The following is a 14002-nucleotide window of genomic DNA, read 5'->3' as shown; positions in this document are numbered from 1 at the left end:
CCAGGTTGCTCAAAGCCCCATCCGACCTGGCCTTGAACACTTCCAGGGATGGGGCATCAACAACCTCTCTGGGCTACCTGTTCCAGTGCCTCACCACCCTTATAATGAAGAGCTTCTTTTTATATCTAATCTAAACCTACCCTTGTGGTGGGTTGACCCTGACTGGATGCCAGATGCCCACCAAAGCTGCTGTATCACTCCTCAGCTGGGCGGGGAAGAGAAAATATAATGGAAAGCTTGTGGGTCAAGATAAGGGCAGGGAGAGATCACTCACCAATTACCATCACGGGCAAAACAGACTTGACTTGGGGAAAATTAATTTAATTTATTACCAATCAAATCAGAGTAGGGTAATGAGAAGTAAACCCAAGTCTTAAAACACCTTTCCCCCACCCTTCCCTTCTTCCCGGGCTTAACTCTACTCCCGATTTTCTCTGCCTCCTCCACCTATAGTGGAGCACGGGGATGGGGAATGGGGGTTGCAGTCAGTTCGTCACACATTGTCTCTGCTGACTCATCACACTCTTCCCCTGCTCCAGTGAGGGATCCCTCCCATGGGAGACAGTCCTCCACGACCTTCTCCAATGCAAGTCCTTCCCACAGGCTACAGTTCTTCATTAACTACTCCAGCATGGGTCCCTTCTATGGAGTGCAGTCCTTCAGGCACAGACTGCTCCAGTGTGGGTCCCCTACAGGGTCACAAGTCCTGCCAGCAAACCTGCTCCAGTGTGGGCTCCTTACTCCACAGGGCCACAGGTCCTGCCAGGTGCCTGCTGCAGCATGGGCTTCCCATGGGGTCACAGCCTCCTTCAGGCATCCACCTGCTCCGGCATGGGGTCTTCCCTGGGCTGCAGTTGGATATCTGCTTCACTGTGAACCTCCATGGACTGCAGGGGGACAGCCTGTCTCTCCACGGTCTTCCCCATGGGCTGCAGGGGAATCTCTGCTCCGGCGCCCGGAGCACCTCCTCCCCCTCCTTCTTCACAGACCTTGGTGTCTGCAGGGTTGTTTCCCCCACATGTTCTCACTCTTCCCTTTAGATGCAGTTTCTGTTGTGCAGCAACTTTTTGCCTTTGTTAAATATGTGATCCTGGAGGTGCTACCACCGTCACTGCTGGCCTTGGCCTTGGCCAGCAGTGGGTCCAACTTGGAGTTAGCTGGCATTGGCTCAAGCCCACATAGGGAAAGCTTCTAGTAGCTTCTCACAGAAGCCACCCCTGTAGTACTGCCCCACTACCAAAACCTTGCCACACAAGCCCATTACAACCATCTTTCAGTTTAAAGCCATTACCCCTTGTCCAATCACTACATGCCCTTGTAAAAAGTTCCTCTCCAGCTTTCTTGTAGGCCCCCTTTAGGTACTGGAAGGCTGCTATAAGGTCTCCAGAGAGCCTTCTCTTCTCCAGGCTGAACAACCCCAACCCTCTCAGCCTGTCTTCATAGGAGAGGTGCTCCAGCCCTCTGATCATCTTCATGGCCCTCCTCTGGACTTGCTCCAACAGGTCCATGTCCTTCTTATGTTGGGGGCCCCAGAGCTGGACACAGTTCTCCAGGTGGGGTCTCAGAAGAGTGGAGTAGAGGGGCAGAATCACCTCCCTTGACCTGCTAGTCATACTTCTTTTGATGTGGCCCAGGATACAGTTGGCTTTCTGGGCTGCAATCACACATCGCCAGGTCATGCTGAGGTCTTGTCAAGCAACACCCCCAAGTCCTTCTCCACAGGGCTGTTCTCAATCCACTCATCAAACTGTATTTGTGCTCGTGATTGCCCTGACCCACGTGCAGGACCTTGCACTTGGCCTTGTTGAATTTCATGAGGTTCACACGGGCCCACCTCTCAAGCCTGTCAAGGTCCCTCTGGATGGCATCCCTTCCCTCCAGTGTGTCGACCGCACCACACAGCTTGGTGTCATCAGCAAACTTGCTGAGGGTGCACTTGATCCCACAGTCCACGTCACCAACAAAGATGTTAAACAGCGCCGGTCCCAATAGCAGCCCCTGAGGAATGCCACTCATCACTAGTCTCCACTCAGACATCTAGTCATTGACTGCAACTCTTTGAGCACGACCATCCACCAATTCCTTATACACCAAGTGGTCCATCCATCAAATCCCTGTCTCTCCAATTTTGAGACAAGGATGCTGTGCAGGACAGTGTCAAATGCTTTCAACAAGTCCAGGCAGATGATGTCAGTTGTTTCTTCCCTTATCCACCAATGCTGGTAACCCCATCATAGAATGCCATCAAATTTGTCAGGCATGATTTGCCCTTAGTGAAACCATGTTGGCTGTCACCAGTTACCTCCTTATTTTCCATGTGCTTTAGCATCGTTTCCAGGAGGATCTGCTCCCTGATCTTGCTGGGCCCAGAGGTAAGACTGACTGGCCTGTGGTTCCCTGGGGTCTTCCTTTTATTCCCTTTTTAAAAATGGGGGTTATGTTTCCCCTCTTCCAGTCAGTGGGAACTTCCCTGGACTGCCACAACTTCTCAAATATGATGGACAGCGGCTTAGCCACTTCATCCGCCAGTTCCCTCAGGACCCATGGATGCATCTCATCAGGTCCCATCGACTTGTGCACCTTCAGGTTCCTTAGATGGTCTCGAACCTGATCTTCTCCTACAGTGGGCAGTTCTTCATTCTCCCAGTCCCTGCCTTTGCTTTCTGCAACTTGGGCAGTGTGGCTGGAATGCTTGCCGGTGAAGACTGAGGCAAAAAAGTTGTTGAGCACCTCAGCCTTCTCATATCTCGGGTAACCAGGTCTCCCATTTCCTTCCAGAGAGGGCCCACATTTTCTCTAGTCTTCCTTTTATCACTGATGTACCTACAGAAGCTTTTCTTGTTGCTCTTGAAATCCCTGGCCAGATGTAATTCTATCAGGTCTTTAGCTTTCCTAACCTGATCCCTGGCTGCTTCAACAATTTCTCTGTATTCCTCCCAGGTAGCCTGTCCTTGTTACCACACTCTGTAGGTGTTTGAGTTTGTCCAGGAGCATCTTGTTCATCCATGCAGGCCTCCTGGCATTCTTGCCTGACTTCCTCTTTGTTGGGATGCATCACTCCTGAGCTTGGAGGAGGTGATCCTTGAATATTAACCAGCTTTCTTGGCTCACTCTTCCCTCCAGGGCTTTATCCCATGGTACTCTGCCCTGAAGAGACCAAAGTCTGCTCTCCTGAAGTCCAGGGTACTGAGCTTGCTGTGTGTCCTCCTCACTGCCCTAAGGATCTTGAGCTCCACCATGTCATGGTCACTACAGCCAAGGCTGCCCTTGAGCTTCACGTTCCCCACCATCGCCTCCTTGTTGGTGAGAACAAGGTCCAGCATAGCATCTCTCCTTGTTGGCTCCTCCATCATTTAGAGGAGGAAGTTATCATCAATGCATTCCAGGAACCTCCTGGATTGCTTATGCCTTGCTGTGTTGTCCCTCCATCAGATAGCTGTATCAGAAATAGTGTGGCCAGCAGGAGCAGGGAGGTGATCGTTCCCCTGTACTGGGCACTGCTGAGGCCGCACCTCGAGTACTGTGTTCAATTTTGGGCCCCTCACTACAGGAAAGACATTGAGGTGCTGGAGCGTGTCCAGAGAAGGGCAACCAAGCTGATGAGGGGCCTGGAGCATAAGTCTTATGAGGAGCGGCTGAGGGAGCTGGGGCTGTTTAGTCTAGAGAAGAGGAGGCTGAGGAGAGGCCTTATCGCTCCCTACAGCTACCTGAAAGGAAGTTGTAGGGAGGTGGGTGCTGGTCTCTTCTGTCAGGTGGCTGGTGATAGGATGAGAGAAAATGGCCTCAATTTGCACCAGGGAAGGTTTAGGTTGGATATTAGGAAAAAATTCTTTACTGAAAGGGTTGTCAGGCATTGGAACAGGCTGCCCAGGGAAGCAGTTGAGTCACCAACCCTGGAGGTATTAAAAAAATGCATAGACAAGGCACTTCAGAACACGGTTTAGTAGGCACGGTTGATGGTTGGAGTCAATGATCTTGAAGATCTTTTTCAACCTAAATGATTCTATGATTCTATCAGAGTGGTTGAAGTCCCTCATGAGGACCAGGGCTTGTGAACGTGAGGCTGCTTCTATCTGACTATAGAGGGCCTCATCTACTTAGTCTTCCTGGTCGGTGGCCTGTAGCAGACCCTTACTATAATGTCAGCTGTCCCTGACCTCCCTTTAATCCTGACCCATAAGGTCTCAGTGGGTTCGTCATCCATCCCCAGGCAGAGCTCCATGTACTCCAGCTGGTCATTGACATGGGTGACACCCCCTCCTCCTCTCCTCTGCCTGCCCTTCCTAAAGAGCCTGTGTCCTCCCACACCAACACTCCAGTCATAGGAGCCATCCCACCACATCTCTGTGATGCCAATAAGATCATAGCCCTGCAGGTGTGTGCACGTCCCTAACTCCTCATGGAGTTCCCATGCTATGTGTGTTTGCAAAGAGGCATTTAAGTTAGGCCCCCGAGGAAGCTGACTTACTGGCTGGAGTGGCTGGAATTCTTTTTTTAGAAGCATCATCTCCGAAGTGAAGGTCAAAGGGAAGGAGGTTCTTGTGTTGCCTTCACATCATAGGACCCCTACTCTTTCCCTCACACAGGGGTGAGAATCATGGCAAAGACTCTGCAAGATGAAAGGGGCAATGGCAAAGCTTCAGGGAGGATGAAACCCTCCCAAGGAATTAAGCGAGACCATGCAGATCTTGTGGCAGCAATTCAGAAAGTCACTGAGAAACCTGGAAGCAGGAATTCCCTCTTTCCGGACACTGGAGAAAGAAGAAATCTGTTCATATGAATTTTTAATTTCTATTCTGTTTTCCGTATTAATCTTCACTTTCTTTAAATTTAAGTCCACTAGTTTACACCCTAATAACATTTTTTTGAGGTTTTTTTACTTTTAAGAGTTATTGTCTTTGGGGAGCAGAAAACAAGATTGAAGCATGTTTCCCTGACATTTCTGGCTCACCTGGGATTCTGTCATAAATACAAACACAAATACAGTTCTTGGCAGACAGGGCATTTATATTTGTGACCATTGCCTTAAAGTCACAACTGTGTCATACTAAGAACAATTTAACCACGCATAAAGACAAATTTGTATGTAGGTCTACACTATCCCATGGGAGAAGACAATGTGAAAGGGAATAATTCATGAGGTTATCCTGAGAATTTTCTTCAGAATCAAAAAAAGGGTGGAAAAAAGGATGAAAAGTTGGAAGGAAAAGAAGAGGACAGATGTCAGGAGTCCTTTCTAGGAAATGTGCTTAGCATTTTGGACAACCTGAAAACAATTCTGTCATCAAAGCAGCACTCTCTAGAATGGAAGGGAGAATGTATTTTGGAGGACATTAGCTTTTAATAGCATGTCGATTATGGTGTTATGGGGTTGTGGTTTTTGTTAGGGGGGTGAGGAAGCAGGGATAACTATATCAATAAGACAATGCAGACTATTGAATGACACCAAAAAAGTGGAAGTTGTAATCTGTAAATTAATTTTAACAAGATGAACAAAACAGAAGTTTTGAGAGAAAGATAATCTATACTTAACTCAAAAAACACAAAATGGAAATATTATATGCTTCCCATGAATGTAGCCTAAAGAAAGATATCATGAGCTTTTACCAAAGCATAAAATTTGAACTACACTCTTTTAAAAAGTTAGTAATTTAAGTATGTTGGCAGAAGTTAAACTTTACATGTGGCCAAGTCATCTAAGCAAATCTTGTATAAATGTAAGAACAAAAGGCAGACATCTTGTAAGAAAAGTGTGATTGCTGATAGGTATAAGGAAGAAGCTGAAGGCTAAAACTGAAGGAAAAGGTCAGAAAAAGAATAAAGTAAAATGAGATATAAAAACCGTTAAAAAAGTGAATGAACTAACATAAAAAAAGTAATACGTATTGTATTTGGGGAAAAAATCTGCTATTTTTAAATTTTCTGTGAGAATTATTTTCTACAATGAATAATAGGTTACATAAAACATATTCAAAGGGTAAGTGGAAAGACAGATAAGAAATTTAAGATGCAGGATAACAGCAGGAAAAAAAGGCCTTTCTAGATGTGTACTAAAATATCAGCAAAATGTCCTGTGATGTCAATTCTGTAGTGAGTCACAGCACAATTATATTACAATTGAAGTAAAATTCAGAGAGGTATACAATTTTTCGCGGTTTCATTCAGCTGGATGCTGATTATCCCCAACTCCCATCAGTTTCAGTAAGTGAAAAATCAGCAGCAAGATGCATTACTTCGAAAACCAGTAATTTTAAGTACCATAAGAAGAGTTGAGGAGTACTAAGGACTTCTAAAATTACCAACTGGATATTATCAGTACCATTGTTAATATCTGACCACACACTTGATGGCATTCTCTAAGTTATTTTATCATTTTTTAAATGCACTACTTAAATACAATTTTCATTATCATTCTTTGAGAGTCAAACAGTATTTCTTTAAAATGTCTTAGAGTATATAACACTATTCATTACTTAAGACCAGCTCTTAGACACTCCATAGTTGACGGCCTTAGACATATATCCTCTGTATTTTCAGTAGAGTAGACTATTTTTCAACAAAACAGAAATTCAACAGTCACAATTTGAGTTTAGACTTGAACTCTTTGGCTTCTTCTTGTTGCATTTTTCCATTTGGCAAAACACTAGGACATTATATTGTTCTAAGTTTGTCGCCCCCTGAAGCGAATAGCTTAACTCGTATTGAAAACTGCATAGTGCAAAAACTTAATTTCTAAGTATGAGTACTTGCTATGATTTACAAAATCACATTGTCACTACTGCTTAGTCTGACTGGTTTCCTGTGTATGTGCTCACTTCCAGTTATGCTGATCTCTGATGAATTTTGCTGAAAAAAAAAAAATGTATCTATCATTCCAGGTCAGTGCTTGTCATGTTTTTTCCAGAAAGTGTACTACTATTTACACAACATATTAGTCTTGAGATGCACAGATGTGGTTCTTGTATAACTGAGTAAACTAATAATTCCCAGTTAGGCAAACATGATTGTAGTTTATAACATAGTCATAGAAAAGCCTAGAATACATTGTCTCTGGGGACATCTTAAATTATACAAGGACTTAGGGGTTTTGAATGTTTAAAGTTGCCTGAGTAAGTACAACACATTCTTTGGTGGTTAAATTGCGATGTAAACTGGAACACACTATGTTTCGCTCTGCATTTGTTCCTTTGAAGTTAATATTTAAGTACTAAATTCATTTTCCATAGTGAAATATAAAACACCACTCTTTTTTGTCCAATTATTTTTCTTTTCCCCAAAGTTTTATTTTTATTACGTTGCCTGAATGGTTACTAAATTATGGCTACATAACAACCTTTAAGCAAATGTGAAACTATAAGAACCAAACTGGGAATATATGATGGACAAGGTTCAGAAAGGTATGGAATGACCAAAGAAATATGGAAGAAAAAAAAGAAGCAAACCAAGGGAAGATCTAGAAATAAATATAGAGGGATCAAATCAGTGCAAACAGTGAAATATGTAAAATAAATTTTGAAGAAAACAGACTCTGGGGACCAATTTAACTCAATGTCTTTATGCTCATTCTTTTTTTTTTTTTTTTTTTTATCCAGACTCCATTAACTCTTTCTTCCACCGTTTGTTAGTTTAGCTACAAAGATGTATTAGATTAATATCACCTACATATATTTTAGTGCCTCACTCCATGGATATTGGATCTGTCATTCGCTTTCTATATTTGAATCATAACTAAACTGTTAATATTATAGGACTAAGCTATAACATAACTTTTGCTTAAAAAGATGTCCAAGCCTTCCAGTTTGTTTATGTTTTTCTTAAGCTAACAAAAATGATGAATACATCCATCTTCAGAATTATGCACTACTGTCATTGGAAGCTTTTACTCCCTTTACACTTCTTACCGTATTTGTACACAAAGTACACAAAATGCACACACAGACATCCTCCCAGCACTCAGGTAACACTTTGAGACCTTTCTTTTTATGTTTGTGGGTTGTCAATTCAGGACACCGTCACACATTCCTCCTCTTCTATTAAAAATAAACAAATCTGTCCAATTGTAGCAATTTCAACTTTGGTTTGAACATCTGATCACCACTGCAATCTGACTTCAAATTGGGCATCCCAGGAATCTTCAAAAATTCCATACTCTCTTCCAGCTGTGAGAAGTACTTCAGAAGTGTGCCAGGTTGGCGCTGGCTAATAGCCAAATTCCCACCCAGCTGCTTGCTTACTCATTTCCTCTCCACCCCCCACAGCAGGACAGGGGAAGAAAAGAAAAGGAACATGAAGGAGAAAGCTCATGGGTTGAGATAAAGACAGGGAGATTACTTACTAAGTGCCGTGGTGGGCAAAACAGACTTGACCTTGGGAAATTTAGCTTAATTTATTGCCAACTAAAAGAAACAAGTAATTACTAATTTGGGTAGTGGGAAACAAAAAGACATACATTATTAAACAACACCTTTCCTCCCTCCCTTCCCCAGGCTCCATTTCACTCTTTCACTCCCAGCTCCTTTACCCTCCACCTGGGTGGCTGAAGAAGGTTGGAGGGATATGGTCAGTACACAGCAGTTTCTCTTTATGTCTCCTTCTCACCCTTTTTGTCTGCTCCAGCCAGGACTCTGCATGGGCTTGCAAGTCCTTCAAGATAAACCCGTTCCACTGTGGCTGCTGTGGATATCTGCTCCACCACGGACCATCTCCTGCTCCTCCAGCCTTGGACTTCCCTCTGCTGTTTCTTGCTCTTTTTGTTCTCTGCTCATCTCTCTCTCTGGTGTTTCCTGTCCTTTTTTGAATGTTTTTCCAGAGGTGCCATGAGTGTGGCTGAGGGGCTCAGCTGTGCCCTGTGGTGGGTCTGTTGGAACCAGCTGGAACCAGCTGTGTCCGGCGCGGGGCAGCCCCAGCCGCTTCCCTCAGAGGCCACCCCCGCAGCCCCTGCCAACACCACTTGGGGATCTGCACCTGGCACAAGAAGTTTCTCTGTTGGTTTGTTTTCAGGGTGGGTTTTTTTCATACTCAGAATGTATGTGTCAGGCTTTAAAAACACTTGCTTTTTTCATCTCTGCAAATACAGTCAACTGAACCTTTCAGTTGGAAACTGAGCTGTTAGCTTCATTATTTCCATTCATCATTTCCCTTTTATTTCTCTGTGTCCAGATGCATGTTCCTGTTTCTATCTACACACCATGTATTATACTTAGAAGTGATTAGTGAGAACTCCATATCATTACTTACAAGCATCATGAATATTTACAGAAAGCTAACAAATATTGCAGAAAGGAGCTTGCGAACACGGGCAAGATACTGTTGAACGTCAGTCATATGATTAATACCAAACTAACAAAAGCAACAATTATTTAACTGAGAACTTTTCAGAGGATGCTGGTTTTATCCTAAACCTCTCAAGTGACTTAAAGCTACCATTCAAGCAAGATGAGCTTTGAAACTGCCCCTTATTTTACAAAGCACCACTGTGAGGAAGCTGAATTTACAAACAGAACTAAAGTAAAATCATCAAACAAAACAAAGGTGATGTGTGAGTACAATTGCCACCTTAGAAATAAAAGCATTCATTAAAAAAATGAAATAAAAATAAACAAACTAGATATTTGATTGTGGCAATATTCACACACGTAACAGTTGAATGATTTCAGACTTGAGTGAGAGAGCAAGTACAACTCCCACTGTAAAGGTTTGTCCACATTTATAACTTTGCTAATATAAAATAGGCAAACAAAATAAATATACACACAAGCAAACACACACAACTGAAAGCTTGATTTCAGAGTTCTGTCAGAAGATGTAATTATGTTTCTCATTTTCTATTTTGCTCCATGTTTTGAGGTCATGGCAAAGTTAGGTGGCAAATATTTGCCTTCCTAAAAAAAGATTTCTAAGTTATGCTAATATTCACTGGTGATTCTTTGAGAAGTACCGTATATACTGCCGAATATTTGGAAGAATGAGCAAAACAACCAATTTTGCAGTAAAATACTTATTTTGGAAAAATACCTTTTTTTTTTTTATTTATTAGAAGATAATATTATTATGATCTGTTCATACTAAGTCACTATGCATTTCTTAAAATGTTCATTTCATAGATTTCTTTTTTCTTTTAGATGTTCAAAGACTGTGTAATCCTGAATGTATAATGCTGACTATTTTGGGCTCTGATTTTGTCCTTATGTGCTTTTATTGCTATATTTATTCTTTTAAATGATTGGTCTGTGAAACATGTTTTCTCTGCATTTAGCAACAAAAGTTTGAATACATAGCAAAATAAAACAGACTGAGTTTGGCAGACATATTATTTCCATTTCTTTTCTTTGAAACATCACAAATATTGAGCTTGTTACATATCACTTTTCTATTCTTTATGAAAAGTTGTGATAATAAGCTGTTAAATAAATTTTTCTCTTACTTACATTGATATCTTCCAAATCCAAGCTATTCAGAATGACATTGTTCCTCTTCCAGATGATGGGAGGTCTCAGAGTTCCCTGGATCGCACAGCTTAAGACAGCACTTTGTCCCACTGTTGCTGCAGTGGTGCTTAGTTTTTGATCTTCAGGCAGACTCAGCTGAACTACCTCTGTGAAAGATATATTGTTTGGAAGATTAATTAGCAGGCAGCTTCATAAGGTTAATTAGCATGCAGTTTTGGTACATTGGTAATTTAAGGATTTTAATTGGAATCAAAGTAAGAAGAACTTCCAACAACCACAGGAAGTTCAGAGTATTTCAAATAAAGGTCAGCGTGACATTTTGATTAAATTGACTGACAACTATCACCCTGTAAGAAGAGAAGCATTTAACCTGAAAATGAATTTCAGAGGTTAGACTGTAATAAACATGACAGCATATCCAAAGTCAGACACTGGAAGTTATTTGACAGCTAGGGCCAATGCAGCAGAGTAGTCAGCACCTTAATCCGAAATAAGATGGCAGTACTGCTGTAAGAGTCATTCATATGAGTTCATTTTCAGAAAAGAAAAATACAAACGGAGGTCAGAGTACAAAACATACAGGACTGAGACTGAAATGGACAACAAAGTGACTTCTGCATTCAGAATATAAAGTTAAGGTATAAGACTTCTTTTCTGGCAAGCCAGTTTTTATGGGACTTTTTCCTTGATAGCAGTGAAAACATGGTTTCCAGATCAAACTGATGTTAGTAATCTCTCACATTTCAGTCTCAGAAGAATATGCATTAATCATAATCCAAACACAGTAGTTAATGTCATCTTTAAAAAACAGTGTTAAAATAATTTCTACTATATTTCTCTGGTCAAACATGATTCCTTTTACAACAACTGCAGAAATTCAGAGCCAGAATAATAAATAGCTCTGTACTTCAATAAATCTCTTTAAATAGGGGGCGGGGGGGGGAAGAGAGAAAAAGAGAGGGGGAGAAAAGAAAAAAAAGAAAACCTGAAATAAACAGAGCACTTTATTGCACCAATTCTGAAACTGCTCTGTCCATCAAGGAACAGAAGCAACAACCAGGATGGACTACAGCACCTAGCAGAAGTACGAAGTACAATACTGTATAACAGTTAAAGACAAACCTGAAATAAATGCAGTGAGTCACCTGAAATGTTGTGAATTATCTCAATCCACAAATATTTGCTGCCTATTTTTCCATTTACTGTGCAACACAGTAGAAACTGCTAGCACTGATAAGGTACTTCGCAAGGCTTTCCAAGCCTTGGGGTATTACCTAAAATACCCCAATGTAAAATATCTGTAAAACAGTTAATTTAGAGGAGGCAGTTTCAAAAGTGTGTCATAGGTTTTTATCTGGGGTTGCAGTGTGTGTGTTTTGTTTTTTCTTCAAGATAGACAAATTACTAACATGTTTAGAAGCAAACCCACCAAGAATACATTCAAATGCACATTCTGCATGTATGAGAAAATTCAGTTGAGAAATTTGAGGAACACCACACTGCATTTTCACATTCGTAGTTATTATTTGAACCATGGAGAAATTTCAACATTGCTTTTGAAAGTATCCAGCATTTCTAAAATTAACACCAGTGCCGTAAATTCAAACTCACTTAATATCCTGTGAGAATGAAGACAATTTATGGCATGGTATCTGAAACTTCTTAAAAAAAAAGTGTGATTGCAATACAAAATAAATTTTATAAGTTAAAAACCAAAGTACAGAAAATTTTAATGAAATTAAATTCAGCACGAACAAATATGCTGGTAAATACAGAGTATGCAGTCTTTAAAGGAAAAGTACTTTTCTATTTAGTTTAAGGAAACCTTTGTCATACAATTTTGGAACAAATCTACTTAATGCAAAAACAAATAAATAAAATTAATACTAGTAGAGAAGTAGTCTCCTACCTTTCAACTTAACCTTAGGGCAAGTACATCTTCCCCTATTTTTGATTGCCTCTGGTATTTCATATTGCAAGAAAAATAATGCATTACTTCAGTAACCACCTTTGTACCATAACACAAACTAAAACCAAACTAACTGAACAAATTTCAAGAAGAAAAAAATAAATTATGTAAGCATCCATGTTCATTTCAATCCAAGGGAAAAAAATTCTCATTTTTCAGGTTAACCAAAAGTTCATCATTATTCAAATTTTCAAGTAATCTTTTAAAAATTCAGACATGCATGATGGTAGTCCAGATCTTTAAACTTTCTCTGCTAATCTATGTACTAAACAACTCTAATATTAATGGAAGACCACTTCACTTCCATGTCCCACAACTCATTTGGACACTCACATAAAGAGAGTGATACACATTAATTTGATGACACTGTATATATAGACTCCCCTCTCGTGTGATTGCCTATAGGTTAGAGGCTGAACAGCTGAGAGTTGTCTTTTTGCTTGTTGTGTGCCTGAGTAAACACAACCTATTCAAATTCTACATTTGGAAGGTTTTTGACATATTAGACAAAAGAGATATGTAGGAATTGAAGATCACCCAAATAGCAATTTTTCCACTCAGCTGCTAAAGCATGAAAAATCTCTAGGTTTTTTTATCTGTCATTTTTTAACTAAACTACAAAAGGCATGATGTATCTATTCTTTTTTAATTACCAAATTACTTTCATATAAGACACATTAATCCTTCCATTATAACAAAGCAGCAACGTATTAGCAAGCTAAAATCCTTTATAGGTTCTTTTTCATTTCATAAAAGCAATACTTTGTAATTAACACAATTTTTTTTTTCCAAAATTCAAGCATCAGAGAGGCATCTCAATATCTTCAGGAAAGAAACCTTTGTTGTTCTATAATTAAAGTCAATGGTTCATTTTTGTGTGATTAAAAACATTAATTTGCTATTTAGACAAAAAAACCCCAAACTGATACTTTCTTTTCCAGAAAAAATACTCTTTGACTCAAAACTCTAGTGATACTGCCCACCAGACACACACAAATGAGATTGACTCTTTTTTTCTAACTAGATGCATTATCAGACACAATTTGTTACACTAAGGAAAAAGAAATGTATGAATTAAGTTGAACATTGTGCTATTTGCTGCAGTTTATAAAATTTACTGCATCACCAGAAGCATTTCAGCTCCTCTGTTATAGGTGAAGGCTCTTCAGTGACATTCCTGAGACATACCTGCATGGCTACTGAATGATTAAAACTTCTGGTAGACAACTGATAGTACAAATATTTTGCTTCTTTATTGAATTCACTATGAAAAGATCTCAAAACATAGATAAATATCCTGATACTCCATTTATGAAGAGGTAATTATCTGTGTTTTCCAAAGTTACTATTTAATTTGGGAAAGTCATGAAGTAATGATCATGAAATCTACCTGTGCTATAGGGCCCTCTATGAAAGATGCTAACCTTCACATAATAAACTGATAGCGCTAATTTAAATTCTTCAAGATTTCAAAGTCTTTTTTCAATTAACTCCAGTATTACTATGTATGCCTGTATACACAAGGCCAGTAACTATTACAGACACTTCTATAATTTTTAATTAGAGTGCAACACTAGAAAAGGGA

At 40.3% G+C, this 14002-nt stretch overlaps 1 protein-coding gene across 2 annotated transcripts in view; it reads right to left on the bottom strand.

The window, feature by feature from the left end:
• FSTL5 (follistatin like 5) overlaps positions 1-14002 on the bottom strand; it is a 341876-nt gene that overhangs the window by 102585 nt on the left and 225289 nt on the right. For both annotated transcript variants that reach the window (XM_049833673.1, XM_049833682.1), the window contains exon 7: positions 10428-10594. In XM_049833673.1, the coding sequence (XP_049689630.1) occupies positions 10428-10594 (167 nt within the window). The remainder of the gene's footprint in view (positions 1-10427; positions 10595-14002) is intronic.

Source organism: Accipiter gentilis, chromosome 3 (assembly GCF_929443795.1).
Source record: "Accipiter gentilis chromosome 3, bAccGen1.1, whole genome shotgun sequence".
In the NCBI taxonomy this organism is placed as follows: Eukaryota; Metazoa; Chordata; class Aves; order Accipitriformes; family Accipitridae; genus Astur; species Astur gentilis.
This window is presented reverse-complemented; position numbering and strand designations above follow the sequence as displayed.